The sequence below is a fragment of the Rhamphochromis sp. 'chilingali' genome (assembly GCF_963969265.1).
Source record: "Rhamphochromis sp. 'chilingali' genome assembly, chromosome: 7".
NCBI classification, from domain to species: Eukaryota; Metazoa; Chordata; class Actinopteri; order Cichliformes; family Cichlidae; genus Rhamphochromis; species Rhamphochromis sp. 'chilingali'.
This window is the reverse complement of record NC_137934.1, coordinates 21,214,089-21,232,095: the sequence shown is the minus strand read 5'-3', so window position 1 is coordinate 21,232,095 and position 18,007 is coordinate 21,214,089. Positions and strand designations below refer to the sequence as shown.

General features: G+C 38.8%; 1 protein-coding gene across 1 annotated transcript; it reads left to right on the top strand.

Moving 5' to 3' along the window:
- The first annotated feature begins 7,559 nt into the window (after positions 1-7,559).
- On the top strand, positions 7,560-16,240 carry LOC308399881 (uncharacterized protein). The gene is made up of 9 exons (XM_080887289.1): positions 7,560-7,649; positions 10,808-10,870; positions 12,417-12,542; positions 13,571-13,645; positions 13,870-13,965; positions 14,165-14,265; positions 14,677-14,752; positions 15,178-15,261; positions 15,984-16,240. The coding sequence occupies exons 1-9, from the start codon at positions 7,590-7,592 to the stop codon at positions 16,104-16,106; spliced, it is 804 nt and encodes a 267-aa protein (XP_080743415.1). The 5' UTR covers positions 7,560-7,589; the 3' UTR covers positions 16,107-16,240.
- Positions 16,241-18,007: the final 1,767 nt, after the last annotated feature.

Sequence of the window (18,007 nt, the reverse complement as noted above, 5' to 3'; positions counted from 1 at the left end):
GTAGCTCAGGTGGCAGAGCAGGTCAGCCACTAATCAGAAGGTCGGTGGTTCAATCCCAGGCTACCTCCTGGCTGCATGCCAATTATCCTTGGGCAAGATACTAACCCCGTGTTTGCCTACTGGTGGTGGTCAGAGGGCCCGGTGGCGCCAGTGTCCGGCAGCCTCGCCTCTGTCAGTGCGCCCCAGGGCAGCTTTGGCTACAACGTAGCTTGCCATCGCCAGTGTGTGAATGGGTGAATGATTGAATGTAGTGTGAAGCGCTTTGGGGTCCTTAGGGACTAGAAAAGCGCTATACAAATGCAGGTCATTTACCATAGCATGGATGTGGACCTTACTTTTATTTTTATTGCACAAAAGGACAAGAGCATAATGTTGAACTGCAAACTGCATCCAATGACAGAAACAACGGCATTATTCTGCTAACTAACACTTTCAACTATTTTTCTCCCTGGAGTAATTAAATAGCGTAGTGCATTACTTTTAATAAATGTGTTCTGTGTAATATCTGTAACCGGAAGGTCGCCGGTTCGATCCCTGGGCTCTCTGTCCTGGTCGTTGTGTCCTTGGGCAAGACACTTTACCCTACCGCCTACTGGTGTTGGCCAGAGGGGCCGATGGCGCGATATGACAGCCTCGCTTCTGTCAGTCTGCCCCAGGGCAGCTGTGGCTACAACTGTAGCTGCCTCCACCAGTGTGTGAATGTGAGAGTGAATGAATAGTGGTATTGTGAAGCGCTTTGGGTGCCTTGAAAAGCGCTATATAAATCCAATCCATTATTATTATTATTATTATTATTACATTACTTTTTTGAGTAATGACCCAACACTGAGGAAATGCATCCAAATGACAATGACAATGTGCAATGACAATAAAGTTGAATTCTAATTCTAATTCTAATCCTAATTTGCACAAATGTAATGTTTGATATGCTGCTTAGTAATGGTGGTAACGCTCAAAGCGGAGCGGGCAAGAACCCAATGAGAATCAATAAGAGAACTGATAAGGAATCGAATCCTTAAGTGATATCGGTAAAAAGGTATCAGAGTCGTTAAATTCATCTAAATTCCCATCCCTAGTAAAGTAATAACAATAATACATAGAAAATCCCGACAAATATATGATGCCCTGTGAGCAAGTGTTTTTTGAGAATTAAAGTACCATCAAGAAGAAACTTCCAGCAGAACTAGGCACCTTAAATAACTTAACTCGTACCTCGGGAAGGATGGGGTTTGTGGGTGCCTTTTTAGGTGATGAAGTTTAAAGTTAAATATTGGATTAACTTCATACAGCATTTGGTTACTGTTTAAATTACGGAACTTACTTTTCAGGCAGATCTTCAGTAGGATTATGTTAACATAACTTAAAGATAACGAGTTAAAATTTTGTTTTCATGTTACTTCAGCTCATTACTGTTTTCTGGAGACCTGTGAAGGTTTTACTTTAACTTAACTGTAGAGAGCAGAGGTGATGCTCGAGTCTGTTGGAAGCTCTGGACACATCACATATAGCAGAGCTGGACACACTGGCTTTATGCTAGCTAATTTAACTAATGTTAACCTTCAAAATATATGATGCTAGTGGACCATTTAACGCTCATGCACCTCCTGAAGCTCCATTGTTCCACTGAAGGAAAAAGCACCCCAGATTAGTGATGTGCAAATCATGAAAAGTTAAGTGATTCTCAATACTCGAGAATCACTTTACTGACTCGTGAATCATGTTTCACACCCCAACTGACTCACTGACTCATCCCTGTTGCTGACTAATTTTATTAGTAGAAATATATCTAGCTTACCATTAAAATTGTGGGGAAAAAACAACAGCCAGTTTCTTAACAAAAACATTTCTGCTCTGAACTGGAAGAAAAAACCCTCCTTTCCTGAGCTAAATCGTAGCATAAACAAATAACTCACTTACTCACTCACTCACTCCTAGGGTTGCCAACCGTCCCTTAAAAAACGGAATCGTCCCGTATTTAGAAACAAAAGTACACGTCCCGTATTGAGCTAATAAGGGACGCACTTTGTCCCATAATACAGTGAGAATCAAAAGTAGTCTATAACTTTTAATGGAATTAACGCTTTGTTTGAAAACATAATTCCCAGCCCCTCTCCTGCTTTGTGACCAATGAGCTGACAGCACACTTATGACAATTCGAGTATGACAATTCAGATTACCGCTCATCTCATTGGTCGAGGAAAGGTCGCTTGCGGAGAAAATACCGGAAGACAAAAGATGACCACAACAAGAAGCATGGCCAACAGGGAAACAAACGCCGACACTGCGGTGCAAGTCTCGGATGACAGTACACCTAATGCTGGGCAGACACGGTGCGATTTTTTCAGTCGCGCGATTCAGCTCCTGCTCAAACTGCACGATTGACTCACAGGGGTTAGAAGTTCGCAGGTCACGATGCAGGGTCTCATTCCAAAACACCCGATGCTCTGATGCGACCTGAGTGCTCACACTGTGCCTCCATAAAATGAAGGTTATAACAGAAAATCTGTCGCTCGCTCTCTCTGTCTTTCACTCACACAGACACACCACCACCATCAACTTTGCTAAATTGCTAATGAAAAACATTGATCAGGCAGCTGTGATTGAGCAGCAGTGTACATCCAACTATTTTCACGGTTGTTGTGGTCGTGATAATTTTGTGATGCCACATCGAAAAGGCTCGGATGAGCTTTCCAAAGTTCTACAAGTTGTGCCTCCATCGCTTGTGTCCAGATCACGCCATCTTTTTCACCGACGTTTACGTGTTTGCGCGTGAGCAGTGTGAGCGCCTGTGGTGACACCCTCACGAGCGATTGATGATCGGGAGCTGGTCGTGAGGTGTTAATCACTTCTCGTTACCCCACGTATACTACACGACGCACGATGAAGGCCAAAATCGGTCCGATCACTCAAAAATCGGCTCAAAATGGGCCTAAAACCACACAGTGTAAGCCCAGCATTAGAGCAGCAATGTTTGTTCCCCTCAGAGAAAGGGAAGAATGGGAAAAGGAAAACACCTGGCTGGAAAAAGTTAATATGGGCATGTGCAGTGAATAATCAGAATCAGAATCAGAATCAGAATACTTTATTGATCCCTGGCGGAAATTATTTTTTGTTACAGTGCTCCATTTTAAACCAACATTAAGACAAGACAGACAATACGCTAACTAAGAATAGTACAATATATACATATATATACATACATACATACATAAGTCACTTATAAATAAATATTTGGAAAAGAAACATGTGTAGTTGTAGCAGCAAACAGTGTGTTAAGTGGATGCGTTGTACAGGGAGATGGCCACAGGCAGGAATGATTTCCTGTGTCGTTCAGTGGTGCTTTTCGGTAATCTCAGTCTCTCACTGAACGAGCTCCTGTGACTGACCAACATGTCATGGAGTGGGTGGGAGGTGTTATCCAACATTGTCTTTATCTTGGACAGCATCCGCCTCTCCGACACCACCTTGAGGGAGTCCAGCTCCATCCCCACAACATTGCTGGCCTTACGGATCAGTTTATTAAGTCTGTTGGCATCTGCGACCCTCAGCCTGCTCCCCCAGCATGCAACAGCATAGAGGATCGCACTGGCCACAACAGACTCATAGAAAATCCTCAGCATTTTCTGGCAGATGTTGAAGGACCTCAGTCGCCTCAAAAAATAGAGACGACTCTGGCCCTTCCTGTAAAGTGCTGTGGTGTTTTTAGCCCAGTCCAGTTTATTGTCAATGTGAACTCCAAGGTATTTATAGTCCTCCACAATGTCAATGTCACAATATCAGCGCTATGTGGCCAGAAGTGTGATAATATAACTTATTTTGTGTAATAAACAACTGCAAGGATAGATGATTACAACAAATTGATGACTAATACATAAAAGTAATACATAGATGAATAATGATGATGAGTTAAGATGCGTAATCATGGGAACAAGCGGGTTTACAAACAGGAGCAGCTGATTAGCATTAGAAAAGCTGAAATAATACCTTAGCTGAAGCCAATTGTACTAAATGCACTAAATGTGCACTGTTACAAGAATGTTTTTCTTTCTATTGTTTTCTATTATTTTAAGTTAAGCAGGACAGAGTTCTTTTAAAGAAAGATTTACTTATATTCTCAAAAGTTAAGCATGACAGGCTTCTGTTTAAGAAAGAGACCTGTTTTACTGTGTTAATGTTGTCATTTTGAGCTAAAAATAAATGGCTAAATGATCATTTGTTTCACATGTGTTCATATCACAAAGAATAGAATATGCATCTACTTAAATCAACTTCAAGTCAAATGGTTAAAAAAATAATTTCACACACAAAAAAAGAGCTAGAAAATTCACCACACTGGGAAGGATGAAGACAACTGGGTCGCCCGGCCCTGGCCACGAGGTGTCCCTTATTTATTTTTCAGGGAGTTGGCAACCCTACTCACTCCCTTCTGTGATGAATCGTAGCATAAACGAATCACTCAGGACTCACTCAACGTCAGTCCTGGCTCACAGCTCCTTCTTCTTCTTGGTTGGCAACCAATGTTAAGGCGCATTACTGCCCCCTGGCTCACAGCTCAGTGGACATTTAAAAATATATATATATTTGACACATTTGAGGAAAATACAAATAAAAATAAATAAAAATAAATAAAATAAATGTTCCCTTTAGAAATCTTTTTTTTTTGCTTTTTTTTACTCTATAAAAATAGTTGTTTTTCTTTTTCAATCACTCATCTTAGCAGTAGGATATACATGAAAAGAGAAATAAATTAAGTTTGAGTGAAAATGTACATTTTTTGCACTCTCTGGGCAACTTCCTCAGTGACTCAAATGACTCAAAAGAACCCGATTCACTTTGGTGAGTGACTCATTGAAACTCAATTCAGTAAAAAGAATCAAATTTACCACCATTACCCCAGATCATTATGGCGCCCCCGTGCAGGATGGTGCGTAGAAAACATCTCACGTTGGATCTGCTTGTCTTGCCATGTTGGAAACCATCAGGACCATCAAGGTTGCATTTTTTCTCATCAGAGAATAAAACTTTCTTCCACCTTTCAATGTCCCATGTTTGGTGCTTTCTTGCAAAGTCCAAACGGTCAGTTCTGTGGTGTTCAAGGAGACAAGGCCTTTGGCGTTTTTTGTTTTTGAAGCCCTTCAGTCTCAGATGCCATCTGATGTTAAGGGGCTGCAGTCAGCACCAGTAACAACCTTAATTTGGGTCAAGGATTGCCCAGAGTCTTGACAGACAGCCAACTGGATCCTCCGACTCAGTGCTGTGGAAACTTTTTTGTCTTCCACTTGACTCTTATATTCCATAACCCATTAAAAAAAATTCCAAATGACTGTCTTACTGCTTTCCACCTCAGATGCGATGGCATGCTGCCAGAGACCCTGCTTATGCAGTTCAACAACCCGACCACGTTCAAAAAGGGAACTTAATTTTGTTTTTGCCATCAGAACATCATAACAGTGTGACTATCAGACAGAAAATGAAAATGAATCCATATTTTTGCACAGATTTGTCGAAATGGAAAATCTGTAATTGATGTTATATAAAAATGCTATCATTAGTCTCATTATATATGAGCTTATTAATCAAGGCTAAACCATTTAGATCTGTATCTATAAATTACATAATAATAAGGCATAATGCTTTATAAATGAAGTATTCACCATTATCTCACTAATGCTTAATACAGTGCGGTTATGTGTATGTTTCAGTGTATAACTACCATCGGGTTAGATATTTAGCGAGGGATTGCAGATGAAAAGAAATAACAGTGTTTATTAATCTACACTGTGCCTGTTAAAAATAAACAAATAAAAATCAAAATATGTAATGTAATATAACAAAGTAAGGAATTTTTTTTAAATATTCATTTTATACTTTACACTTTCAATCTGAGTACTTCGGGTGTTTAAATTGACAGTGAAGTTTTTATCTATTTCTTGACATCCATAATTAAAGAAAATAAGATAGCTGACTACCAAACACAAATGACAGGACAAGCAACACCACTGTTCTTAGTGAGTCAAAGCCAAACTGTGTGATGGCGTGAAATTTGGAAACTAAACCTGGCCCCTCCCCTTCTGCATAAAATTTAAATTCCTCAGAAAGAAAACCACCTGCGTTCAGCAAAAACAATCAGGAAGATGTTGCAGAAACAGCTTGGAACAGTCAGAATAACAAAGCAGCCAAGCCTTATGGTATTAATTGCTCATAGAACAAGAGTTACGTCTGGTATCTCACAGCCGCAATGGATGTTTACACTGCACACGTCATTACCACTGTTTTGGCTAATGTGGCTGATTCCAGAGATATTTTTATATTTCTGCCCAAATCTGTAAATGTCTGCTGGGAAACAACCAGGGACACTGTTTATGACTGTTTCTCTAACACACATAAGTTTGGCCATAAACACACTCTGCTGGTCCATCCCCTGCAGCTATTTTTAACCTAAAGTCAACACAGCACCCAGTTTAATGACTCTGCTGGATTCCAGTCTATTTTACTCCCGTCCTGGTACAGCACTTACTACAAAATAACACTGATATGAAATTGAAATATTATTTTGATAAGTCCAAGCAAATAACTTGATCACAAATATACAAATCAAACTGAAGCCAAATTAACATCTTATTGTAGCTGACTTTGTGCATCAAGATCATGGAATCCAGTTTTCCATAGCAAAACTGCATCAATCACAGCTAGAAGATGTTCCTGGTATCAAAACATAGGTAAAAATAATGGAAAATGTCCAATTTAACTTCGGCTAAAACATCCTTCCAAAAAAATCCTGGAAGCAGTGGTCTAAATCAGTTCAAAAAGATAATCACTTTTGGAGGTCGTATGTGCAATGGCCCATAACAGTATTTCTTAAAGACACACACAAACTGATCCACTAATATAACAACCTTCTGGTGTGTGCTGAGAGTTTGTTATGTGTGAACACATAATGACAATAAAGGATACTTCTTCTTCTTCTTCTTCTTCTGGGTAACGATAATTGCAAGAAATTTAAGTTTGCAGCTCACCTCTCCAGGTAGAACGATGATTTATGCTCAGTTGAGATGCTTTTGGCCCATCACATGCTGTTCTGAACAGTGCTGAAAGGACAGAAGGAAAAGGTGAAGGAAGGAGTTGTGGAGCAGGATTGTTGGGTCTGCAGTTGCCATGCAACAATGAAGTTGGGCTGTTGCTGCTGTGTTTGTTTATGGTGTAAAAATAAACACGTTTTCACATTAGAAATGCTATTTGTCTTCCCTGTGTCCTTTCATCACACTTGTTACTTATTTTCCTCCCTTTCCTCCTGTCACTTTCACTTTCTTTTTCATACTTCTTTGTCATTTACCTTCCTGTTTTCTTACTGACATTCATATCTCTATTTCAATCACCCTCCACGCTTAATTAGTTGTTATTGTTACCTGGAATAACCTCTCCTCTCCTCTTCTCCCCTTCTCTCTTTTCCTCTCAGCCAATCTTCCAAACTTGGTCATGTTATTCGTTCTGCCGCCAAACACGGAGCTTTAAACAACATCCATCACACAGGAGTGGGCTCTGGACTTTACTCTGTTTCTATTTTAACTGGACTCGCTCAGACAGCAGCCATGGCTCGCTGCAGGAGCTACTTGCGAGGACTTGCTATCTGTGTTACTGTGTTGCTACTGGTAAGCACACTGCTAATTGTTAACTGCATGTTTGTGTGGGCTGTCGGAGGTGATTGGATCTTTAAAAAATGAAAATTTTAAAAAGGTAATCTTAAAAAATTCTAATGGTCTAAAATCTTAATCTACTATTTTTGAAATACACAGTGTGTCATTCAGGTGTTGATTACATGTGCTAATTAATGAATTTCAATGTAACTACAGTCTTGTAAACAGAAGGTGAAAAGCAGAAACAGTATGTTTGTTTTTAACTTTTTTTCTTTTACTTATAATTTTGTAGACATGTAATTATTTTGCGTTGAGCACGTACAAAATTTAGTTTCATTCTGGGTTCAAATACATATTTGTGATAATTGTGGTAATAACTAGCAACTGCTTTCTGGTAGCAGGTGCAAGATTATATTTGTCTAATTTTTGGCAACTATTATATGTTGCGTTTAAATCCAATCAATCTTTATTTATAAAGCACTTTAAAATACCCAGCACAGGACCAAAGTGCTGTACATTAAATATGTTAAGAACAATAAAATAAAACAAAACAATAAAAATAAAACACATAATACATAAAAACTTAAAGCAGCCCTATATTTAAAACGAGAGAAAACAGCATAGAATCAACTTTTTTTCTTGTTTTTTTGGGTGAAGTATTTGTTTTCATGTATTCTTAATACTTATCTAAACATTAAAATATTTTAGGTGGTGTGTTATGTTGCCAAAATCTTGCACTGTGTGGTACTCAAAAAGATTTTCTTTTATTTAAAGTAAACATTTAGTCTTGATTTAATCTTTTTACTAATAAATCTCTCTTCACTACACTAAAACACTAAAATAATGTGGAGGTCTTTTAGCAACAATTTTAGAACCTTCACTTTTTAAGTTCATAAGAGGAAGGAAGGAGGCAGGGGACTAGGGAGTGTCATAACCACGGTCTAGGACGAAACAACAAAGATCCATGAGTACATCAGGAAGATGGCCTCACAACTGATAGTGTGCTTAGTGAATACCTCAGGCAGCAGAAACCAGAGAAAGGAGAGGAGCAAGAAGAGGAACCATCATGGGAGGACAAGCCCCTGCATGGTACAGTGGGGCAAAAAAGTATTTAGTCAGCCACCAATTGTGCAAGTTCCCCCACCTAAAATGATGACAGAGGTCAGTAATTTGCACCAGAGGTACACTTCAACTGTGAGAGACAGAATGTGAAAAAAAAATCCATGAATCCACATGGCAGGATTTGTAAAGAATTTATTCGTAAATCAGGGTGGAAAATAAGTATTTGGTCAATAACAAAAATACAACTCAATACTTTGTAACATAACCTTTGTTGGCAATAACAGAGGTCAAACGTTTACTATAGGTCTTTACCAGGTTTGCACACACAGTAGCTGGTATTTTGGCCCATTCCTCCATGCAGATCTTCTCGAGAGCAGTGATGTTTTGGGGCTGTCGCCGAGCAACACGGACTTTCAACTCCCGCCACAGATTTTCTATGGGGTTGAGGTCTGGAGACTGGCTAGGCCACTCCAGGACTTTCAAATGCTTCTTACGGAGCCACTCCTTTGTTGCCCGGGCGGTGTGTTTTGGATCTTTGTCATGTTGGAAGACCCAGCCTCGTTTCATCTTCAAAGTTCTCACTGATGGAAGGAGGTTTTGGCTCAAAATCTCACGATACATGGCCCCATTCATTCTGTCCTTAACACGGATCAGTCGTCCTGTCCCCTTGGCAGAAAAACAGCCCCATAGCATGATGTTTCCACCCCCATGCTTCACAGTAGGTATGGTGTTCTTGGGATGCAACTCAGTATTCTTCTTCCTCCAAACACGACGAGTTGAGTTTATACCAAAAAGTTCTACTTTGGTTTCATCTGACCACATGACATTCTCCCAATCCTCTGCTGTATCATCCATGTGCTCTCTGGCAAACTTCAGACGGGCCTGGACATGCACTGGCTTCAGCAGCGGAACACGTCTGGCACTGCGGGATTTGAGTCCCTGCCGTTGTAGTGTGTTACTGATGGTGACCTTTGTTACTTTGGTCCCAGCTCTCTGCAGGTCATTCACCAGGTCCCCCCGTGTGGTTCTGGGATCTTTGCTCACCGTTCTCATGATCATTTTGACCCCACGGGATGAGATCTTGCGTGGAGCCCCAGATCGAGGGAGATTATCAGTGGTCCTGTATGTCTTACATTTTCTGATGATTGCTCCCACAGTTGATTTTTTCACACCAAGCTGCTTGCCTATTGTAGATTTACTCTTCCCAGTCTGGTGCAGGTCTACAATACTTTTCCTGGTGTCCTTCGAAAGCTCTTTGGTCTTGGCCATGGCGGAGTTTGGAGTCTGACTGTTTGAGGCTGTGGACAGGTGTCTTTTATACAGATGATGAGTTCAAACAGGTGCCATTCATACAGGTAACGCGTGGGGGACAGAAAAGCTTCTTACAGAAGACGTTACAGGTCTGTGAGAGCCAGAGATTTTCCTTGTTTGAGGTGACCAAATACTTATTTTCCACCCTGATTTACGAATAAATTCTTTACAAATCCTACCATGTGGATTCATGGATTTTTTTTTTCACATTCTGTCTCTCACAGTTGAAGTGTACCTCTGGTGCAAATTACTGACCTCTGTCATCATTTTAGGTGGGGGAACTTGCACAATTGGTGGCTGACTAAATACTTTTTTGCCCCACTGTATACATTTTGCATCTCTGTGGTTGTGAATGCTGGGGCTCAAACTCAGGAGCTTACTTGGTGCTCCACTAAGTTTAAGCAACATCTAGAAATAATAGAAATAAATGTGTGAGTGTTTTTATTGTTTTTTTCTGTTCATTTAAACTGCGTAAGACAAGTTGCAGAGAGAATATTCACTAAGTAAGCCAACAGAGGCTGGGAATGTGGAAGTCAAAGAATGAGACAACCATGAGTGTTTAAGGTGTAGTTGGACTGTTTTGGAAAGTTTCAACTTGCTGACTGTGAGACAGATTACATTTGTGATATAAAGCTGTCAGAGTTCCCAGTCTCTCTGGGGAAGAGAAGGCATTTCACAGGAATGTTTCTGCTGTTAAAGACTTCCTGATCTGTGAAACCAACCAACAGCCACTTTTGTGTAAACCAGTTTGAGTCATTGCCTTTTACTATTTTTATTCTTTATTCATTTTTATTATGCAGGTGTCTGGGTTTGTGATGATTGGTGCTGCTTTTTCCCCCATTGATGATATACCTGTTGCAGAGGTAAAATGGGATTTTTTTTCACCACACTTTTTTATACAAGAATCAACTATGTAGTGAAACAGCTCTAATTTCACATTATATTTCCTCAGACTCATAGTTGACATTTTATAACACAACTTCTACTTTCTTGTAAGATTCTGGTGCATACATTATCCACAATGCAACTGTGAGCCTGCCACTTGTAATGTAGCTTGGACTCTAGCACTGATAGGAAGAAGATAGATAGATAGATAGATAGATAGATAGATAGATAGATAGATAGATAGATAGATAGATAGATAGATAGATAGATAGATAGATAGATAGATAGATAGATAGATAGATAGATAGATAGATAGATAGATAGATAGATAGATAGATAGATAGATAGATAGATAGATAGATAGATAGATAGATAGATACATACTAATCAACGTGTATGATTTCCAAAGTTCTTTCTATTTTTTGCTAAAAACAGACTATGGTTAAATAAAGGCATATTTGAATATATATAATAATTATAATAATATAATTGTGTATTGCTGTGCTGTTATTAGTTACTGCATTTAGTAGTTATTTTATACATTTTCATTTTTACATATTTTATCTTTTATATTATTGCTAAATAGTACCCATCCCCCGTCATTTGGTTATAGTTTGCTTCCAAGTAGCCAGACCTTCTTGAAGTCTTTAGAGTGGTCTTTAATATAGTTTCCCAGGATTTCTGAGGGTCTTTCAAAGTTTTCTTTGGACACTGGCTGCTTTATCCTCACTTTCATTCCAGCCAGTATACTTGACAATTTTAGAGGATTGATTTCTTTTTTTAGCCACAGAAAACCAACTTAAGAATAATTCAAGCACAAAAAGGCACCTAACTCGAACAATGAATCAGTGTTATGTGACAATCAACTTCACCAATAAATTAATTTTCAGTAGCATCTTCAAGCACTTCATTACCGGAAGTGTGTCACAAACATGTCACTTTTTCCTATTTCTTTTGTTGAATCTATAAAAATGCCAAAGATGGCACAGTTTTACAGACATAAAATGATATTTTTGCACCAACAAGGTGATTCCCAGAGAGCTAGCAGCTGAAAACTTGGCATATCTCAACATGGTGTGCTATGTGTCCTTAAAATATCTGAGGAACCTGGACAAGGAGTGGGCAAAAGAAGTGCCAGGCCTAAAGACTAACAACAGCAGATGAGTGGTATCTCAAAGTCATGTCCTAAATAGGAAAAGGACTTGCAAGGATCTGGCACATAATCTAAAAGATGCATCTGGACCTTCTGCTCCACACTGCATCACAAGTGTGTGATTGTGTGTGAATGGGTGAATGACTCTATGTCGTGTAAAACACTTTGGGGTCCTTAGCGACTAAGTAAAGCGCTATACAAATGCAGGCTATACCATTTACCATTTCTGCTGATCCTGTTCATTGCCTCATTAGAAATGGTCTCAGATACTGTTCTGCATATTCAATAGTTGTTATTATAAATATTTGTTATTTATTCCTTTTGTTTAGGTTAAATAAAATATATTTGTTATCTGACGTTCTCTCTTTCAGTTGTTTGACCAGCTGTCCATTAGTAATGGCTTACTGGTCCTGCAGGTGTTTGGTCCACTCACAATGGTTTTGTCTGTTCTGGGCATATCTGCTGCCTCTTTGGACTACAAATCTTTGCTGTTGGTGGTGAGTAACACAAATTCATACATGTGTTTGTTAAAATAAGATAAGATGAGATAAGATAAGATAAAATAAAATAAACTTTATTAGTCCCACGCATGGAAAATTAGTTTTGTTAAAGCAGTAAAGCAGATAAGATAACATAAAATAAATTTGTACATTTTTTCTATGTACAAAGTTGCATAGAAAAAAATAGAGAACAAACACTGGAATAAGATATCCATAAGATACTGTACACAATAAAATAGAATAAAATAAAATACTATATGCAATCGAATAAAATAGAATACAAATGCTATATACAATTGAGTATAATACAACGATGCCAGAAAAAGAGTAATGCACTTAGTGTTGTTGCTATTGCACATGTGTGGATGTGTGTGTTTGGTCAGTTGAAGTCTTTGTTGTGGAGTCTGACAACAGTGGTGAGGAAAGACCTGCAAAATCTCTCCGTCCCACACCGTGGGTGACGCAGCCTGCCACTGAAGGAGCTGCTCAGTGCTGTCAGAGTCTCCTGCATGGGGTGAGAGATGTTGTCCAACAGGGATGACAGCTTAGCCACCATTCTCCTGTCACTCTCCACCTCCACTGGGTCCAGAGCGCATCCTAGAACAGAGCTGGCCCTTCTGATCAGCCTGTTCAGTCTCTTCCTGTCCCCAGCAGAGATGTTGCCGCCCCAGCAGACCACACCATAAAAGATAGCTGAGGCCACCACAGAGTCATAGAAGGTCTTCAGGAGTGGGCTCTTCACTCCACAAGTTCAAATGTAGCATCTTTGTGAGGATCCTAGCTGATACAAGTATTCCCAACCCCTAATCCCTAATTGCATATATACGAAAACATAATTTTAACCCAAATTCTAAAGCTAAGTTTGAAGCTGCTGTCCCTAAATGAGGCTGACCCCCAAATGCCCGTGTTCCAAAAATGTCCTCACTACAAAGGTTATTGGTCCAAAGTGGTCCCCCAAAACATACACATACAAGTACAAACACACACACTAGAGTAGTGGCATTAACCTGTAATCTTTTTTCCAGTTTTCTGCTCTGACATTTGTGGAGTTTGTGGCACTAATGATCGTTGCCTCACCCCTGGTTCAGGTTCAAGCTCAGGTAACTACCTGTTCGTTTCACTTACTGTATTTTTAGACAGTCCTTGCTTTCTTGTCACCAGTGCCCCCTGGAGGTATGCAATGACTATGAAATATGAAACCGTTATTTTTGGGCTGTAAACTGACTAAATAAGTAATAAAGTAATACAGATGAAAGTTAATTACTCTTAAAACTCTGCTTGTGTTTGTGTATCACTCTTCAAACGTTTATATTATTTACTGTAGATGGACTTTGCCGTGGATGAATTGTTTCTCAATGTGACACCCCTACACAAAGCAGCAGCTGACATCCAGAAAGAATTAAATAAGCTTCAGACGTCGGTAAGTGAAACAAAGAAAAAAAATAAGGATAAAGAAATGAAAAAGTGATATAACTTTTTAGTTTTTCCTGTTGTCCTGTTGTCATAGCAACAACTATGACCTAATTTTATAGACATATATGACCTGAATGAGTAATTCAACACCAAGACTAATGATAACCTTGAGCTTTAACTGATGATAATATTTGTGTGTTTTCAAGGACTCCTGTTGTGGTTTGAGGAAATTTGAAGACTGGGATAATCAGCTTCCTTTTTCCTGTATCTGCACACCTCCTACAACCACCTATACCAGTGAATCAAGGTATGTTAAGACTGGATTTTAGATAGATTAGCTGAATATTGAATTGTAGAGTCATTTTTTATCTAATTTTTTAAAATAATTTCTATTTCATACGTTTAGAAAATGTGTAATTTGCTTGAGTTTTTAGCTGTTTTTCAGAATAAGGTAGGGTACACCCTACAATATAGGGTCACAACAACAGAGGCGACTGTTGTTGTGATTTGCCACTGTATAAATAAAATTGAAATGAACTGAATATTTAAGTTTAATACATTTTTAAATTATTTAGCTGTCGATCAACGTCCCTACCCTTACCTATGGTAAAGAGCTGTGGGTAGTGACCACTCCCCCTGCGGCCCGGCCCCAGCGGAAGAAGATGGATGGATGGGTTGTCTTGGCTCTTAAATTTTGGATTTCTGTTTTTGCCCACAGATCTCAGCCTGGTAATTCCAGCTCATATGAGCCTTGTGTGATGGTGGGAAGTAACCAGCAGTTTGTGCACTCCAAGGTAAATATTTGCTTCAGGGTTTTGTTCTTCTTCTATCATTAATTTTCACACAGTTCTACTATTTCCTCAGCATCTTTCTTTCTACAATTCTCCAGTGTTTTCTCCCTTTCTCTGGTTATTTTTTCTTTTTTCTTGCTCTCCTTTACTAGTTTTCCTGATTATCCTTTTTTCTTATGTTTTGTTCTATTTTACTATTTTCTATTACACTTTTAAATTTACATTTTCCATCTTCCCACTGTACATCTTCGATCCAGTGGCAGTCTGGTTTAGTCTTTCTATTCTTTAGTTCAGTTAATCTTTTATAATGTTGTTTAGTTATAAAGACAAACAGAAGCAAATAAACGCAAAGGGAAATTTGACTTATGTACGCCAAAAACAGACGTTTTTTTAATCATGTTGATTCTTCACCTTTATATTTTTGGCAGCCCTGTGGTCCCATCCTAAAGAGCTACCTGAGTTTCCCAGTCAAGCTCAGAATAGGAATCATTTCAGCTTTCGCCACCATTGCAGTAAGAAAAAAAACACTCAGCTTTTTTTTTTATCTTACTTTAAAACCAAGATCCATATCTTTTTTTTAATATATAAAGAGTTGAAAAGAGAACAAACTCCAGCTGCTTGAAGAAATTAACAAATGCATGAATGCAAAAATTCTAAAATCTAAAAGTTATGATTGTAGATATGTTTGCATGATTGAGGAAGAGGCTATATGGTTGTTCTATACCCATATAAACGTGGTTTATATGGGTATAAAAGGATTAGAGGAGAAATTTAAGTTCATAGAAGTTCCCAAGACATGAATTTTAATTTCTGGAAATGTCTAGTTTATATATGTGCTTGTCTAGAATTTCTGGAAGAGTTTCTCTGATAGTGTCCATCCATTCTAAAACACTGGAAGTTTCAAGAAAAGCTTTTACTCTATGATTTCATTGCAAAATTGATTGTTTGGAAACAGATTGACCCTAATGGTCCACCTGTGCAATCGCCTTGCAATCAAAATCGTTTGCTCAGATTCAGGGTGTTACACAGAAATTTGATTTCAGTCTCAAACAGCCAAAAGTGCAACAAGAAAAAGTCACCAGGCAACCACTGATTTTTCCCTTTTGCAAGGCAATTGCAGTGCAATTTTTACTGTGATGAATAATGATGTATAAAATATTATACACAGTGTGTGTGTGTGTGTGTGTGTGTGTGTGTGTGTGTGTGTGTGTGTGTGTGTGTGTGTGTGTTGCAGATAACAGCCATTGCTCTGTGTCTTGCTTTGGGTCTGGAGAAATACTGGAAGAAGCCTCCAGTTGAAACTACAGTCGACGACTACGACAGAGTGAAATACCAACCTAAACCTTCCCTCACCTGACCTCTGACCCCCTTTCACCCAAAATTAAGACAACGATACTAATGCGCTTCCACTCTCTGGGCTTCTGGTGCTGATGAGATGGTCCAGAATGAACACATGGTGCTTTATGGAGCTGTTGCCTGAAAATGCTAATTTGGTGTATATGGTGTAAAACATTTCCTTCTTGAAATGTTCATCTTGTGTTTAATGGAAGGGGATCAAAACAATAGATACTTAAACTTTTCATTGTAGCAAAATACCTTCATGTATTCAGTAGCAGAAGCAAATTTCTAACAGCAGCATCCTGATGGCATCAGCTTTAACCACTACAGCTGCTTCCCATATCAACATGGAAATTTCTGTTACTGTTTAAACATGCTTCTGGTATCTAGTTAGCACAAAGCAGGTGCCATCATTAATCATTAATCTTTAGCAGCTAACTTGTGTTTTTGCAGAATGACAGTCTTTTATGGGCATAATCATTGTTTTTTGGAGGAAAATCTAAAGGATGTTAGTCTGTTTTAGACATTTTTTAAAAATAAATTGGCAATCGCTCTATTTGCAAAAACTAAAATAGGAAGTCTGGGTTTTTGGGTCTAGAATCAGTTATAAATAATTATTTTAGTCTTTTAACTCCATTCAGAGGACTGCTTTAGGACTGTTTTGCAAATGCCTCTGGACAAATTGCCACCATTTTCAGAACAATCACAGTAACAGAGGGTGTAACGGCTCTCCTGGATCTGCTCCATATTAATTCTGATTGGTTGTAAAACTACATTTTTTGGGGTAGGCAAATGTTATTACAGGAGCATATTTAAACAGTGGCTTATTTGTCTTGTCTCACAACTATTTAACGGAACTTGTGACCAGTTGTGATGGCATGCCACACATGGTAAGCTCCACACCTCATCACCCGTTGATTCACTTTAGTTTAATTTACAGTCACTACTTTAAAATATTCTATTTATTGTTCAATATCGTTTCTTTATTAAATATATTCATTTTTCCATCACACCTTCCAATGTTTATATGGCGTGCACACATATTAACCTTGCAAGGTCAAAGTTCTGTTTTATGTTATATTAATACATCTTTCTTTGTTTGAGTTACCTGGGGGTTGGTGTCTCCTCCTGTCTGGCAAAAGGTGTGGCAAAGGGCTGGGAGACCTGAAGTACTGCTGACAGCCTAATTGGATTGCACCACATGCTTCATTGCCTGGGGGGTGTTTCATGTTTGTTTAAATGTTTTGTATTAGTTGGTTATATGGCAGCCATCTTGTTTTCCCCCGTGTGTGTCATTTGGTTTAGCTAAACCAGTATTTAAGTCCCCCTGTGTGTCATTTCAGCAGGTCAGTTTACCATATGTTTGTTTGAGGTTTTGTTAATTATTATCTTGAGTTTAGTCTGTTGAGTTGACCTCTTTTATTGGTCTGCCTGTTTAAGTTTTGGCTTTGTTAAATATATTTTCATATTTTTGGGTCAATAAAACTAGTGATGGGCAGATGAAGCCCCATGAAGCACTGAAGCTTTTCATCCAATTGGTTCACCCCAACACGAAGCTTCATGAAGCTTCATTTGCTCTAGCAGGACACCTACTGGACGTAAAAATAATAGCTGGCATGAATTTGAAGAGTGTGGCATTTTGCACACAGCCTGTAAATGTCAACAACAAAAGGAGTGTGTAAAACATGTATATTGTAGTGATGGCAGTATACTGTGTATATTTATAGTGGCAGTATGGAAAATGATTATTTGGAAATGCTTGAAATGGAAATGATCATTTACTGTGAGGTGAGGTGTGGTTGGGGTGTGGACAGTGGTTGTGCTTTTGTAACGTTGAGGTATGGACAGCTACACACTGAGGCTTTGAGCCTCAGTCCTGCCTGTTCACATTTTATTCTGTAAAAACTAAATTTTCACTGC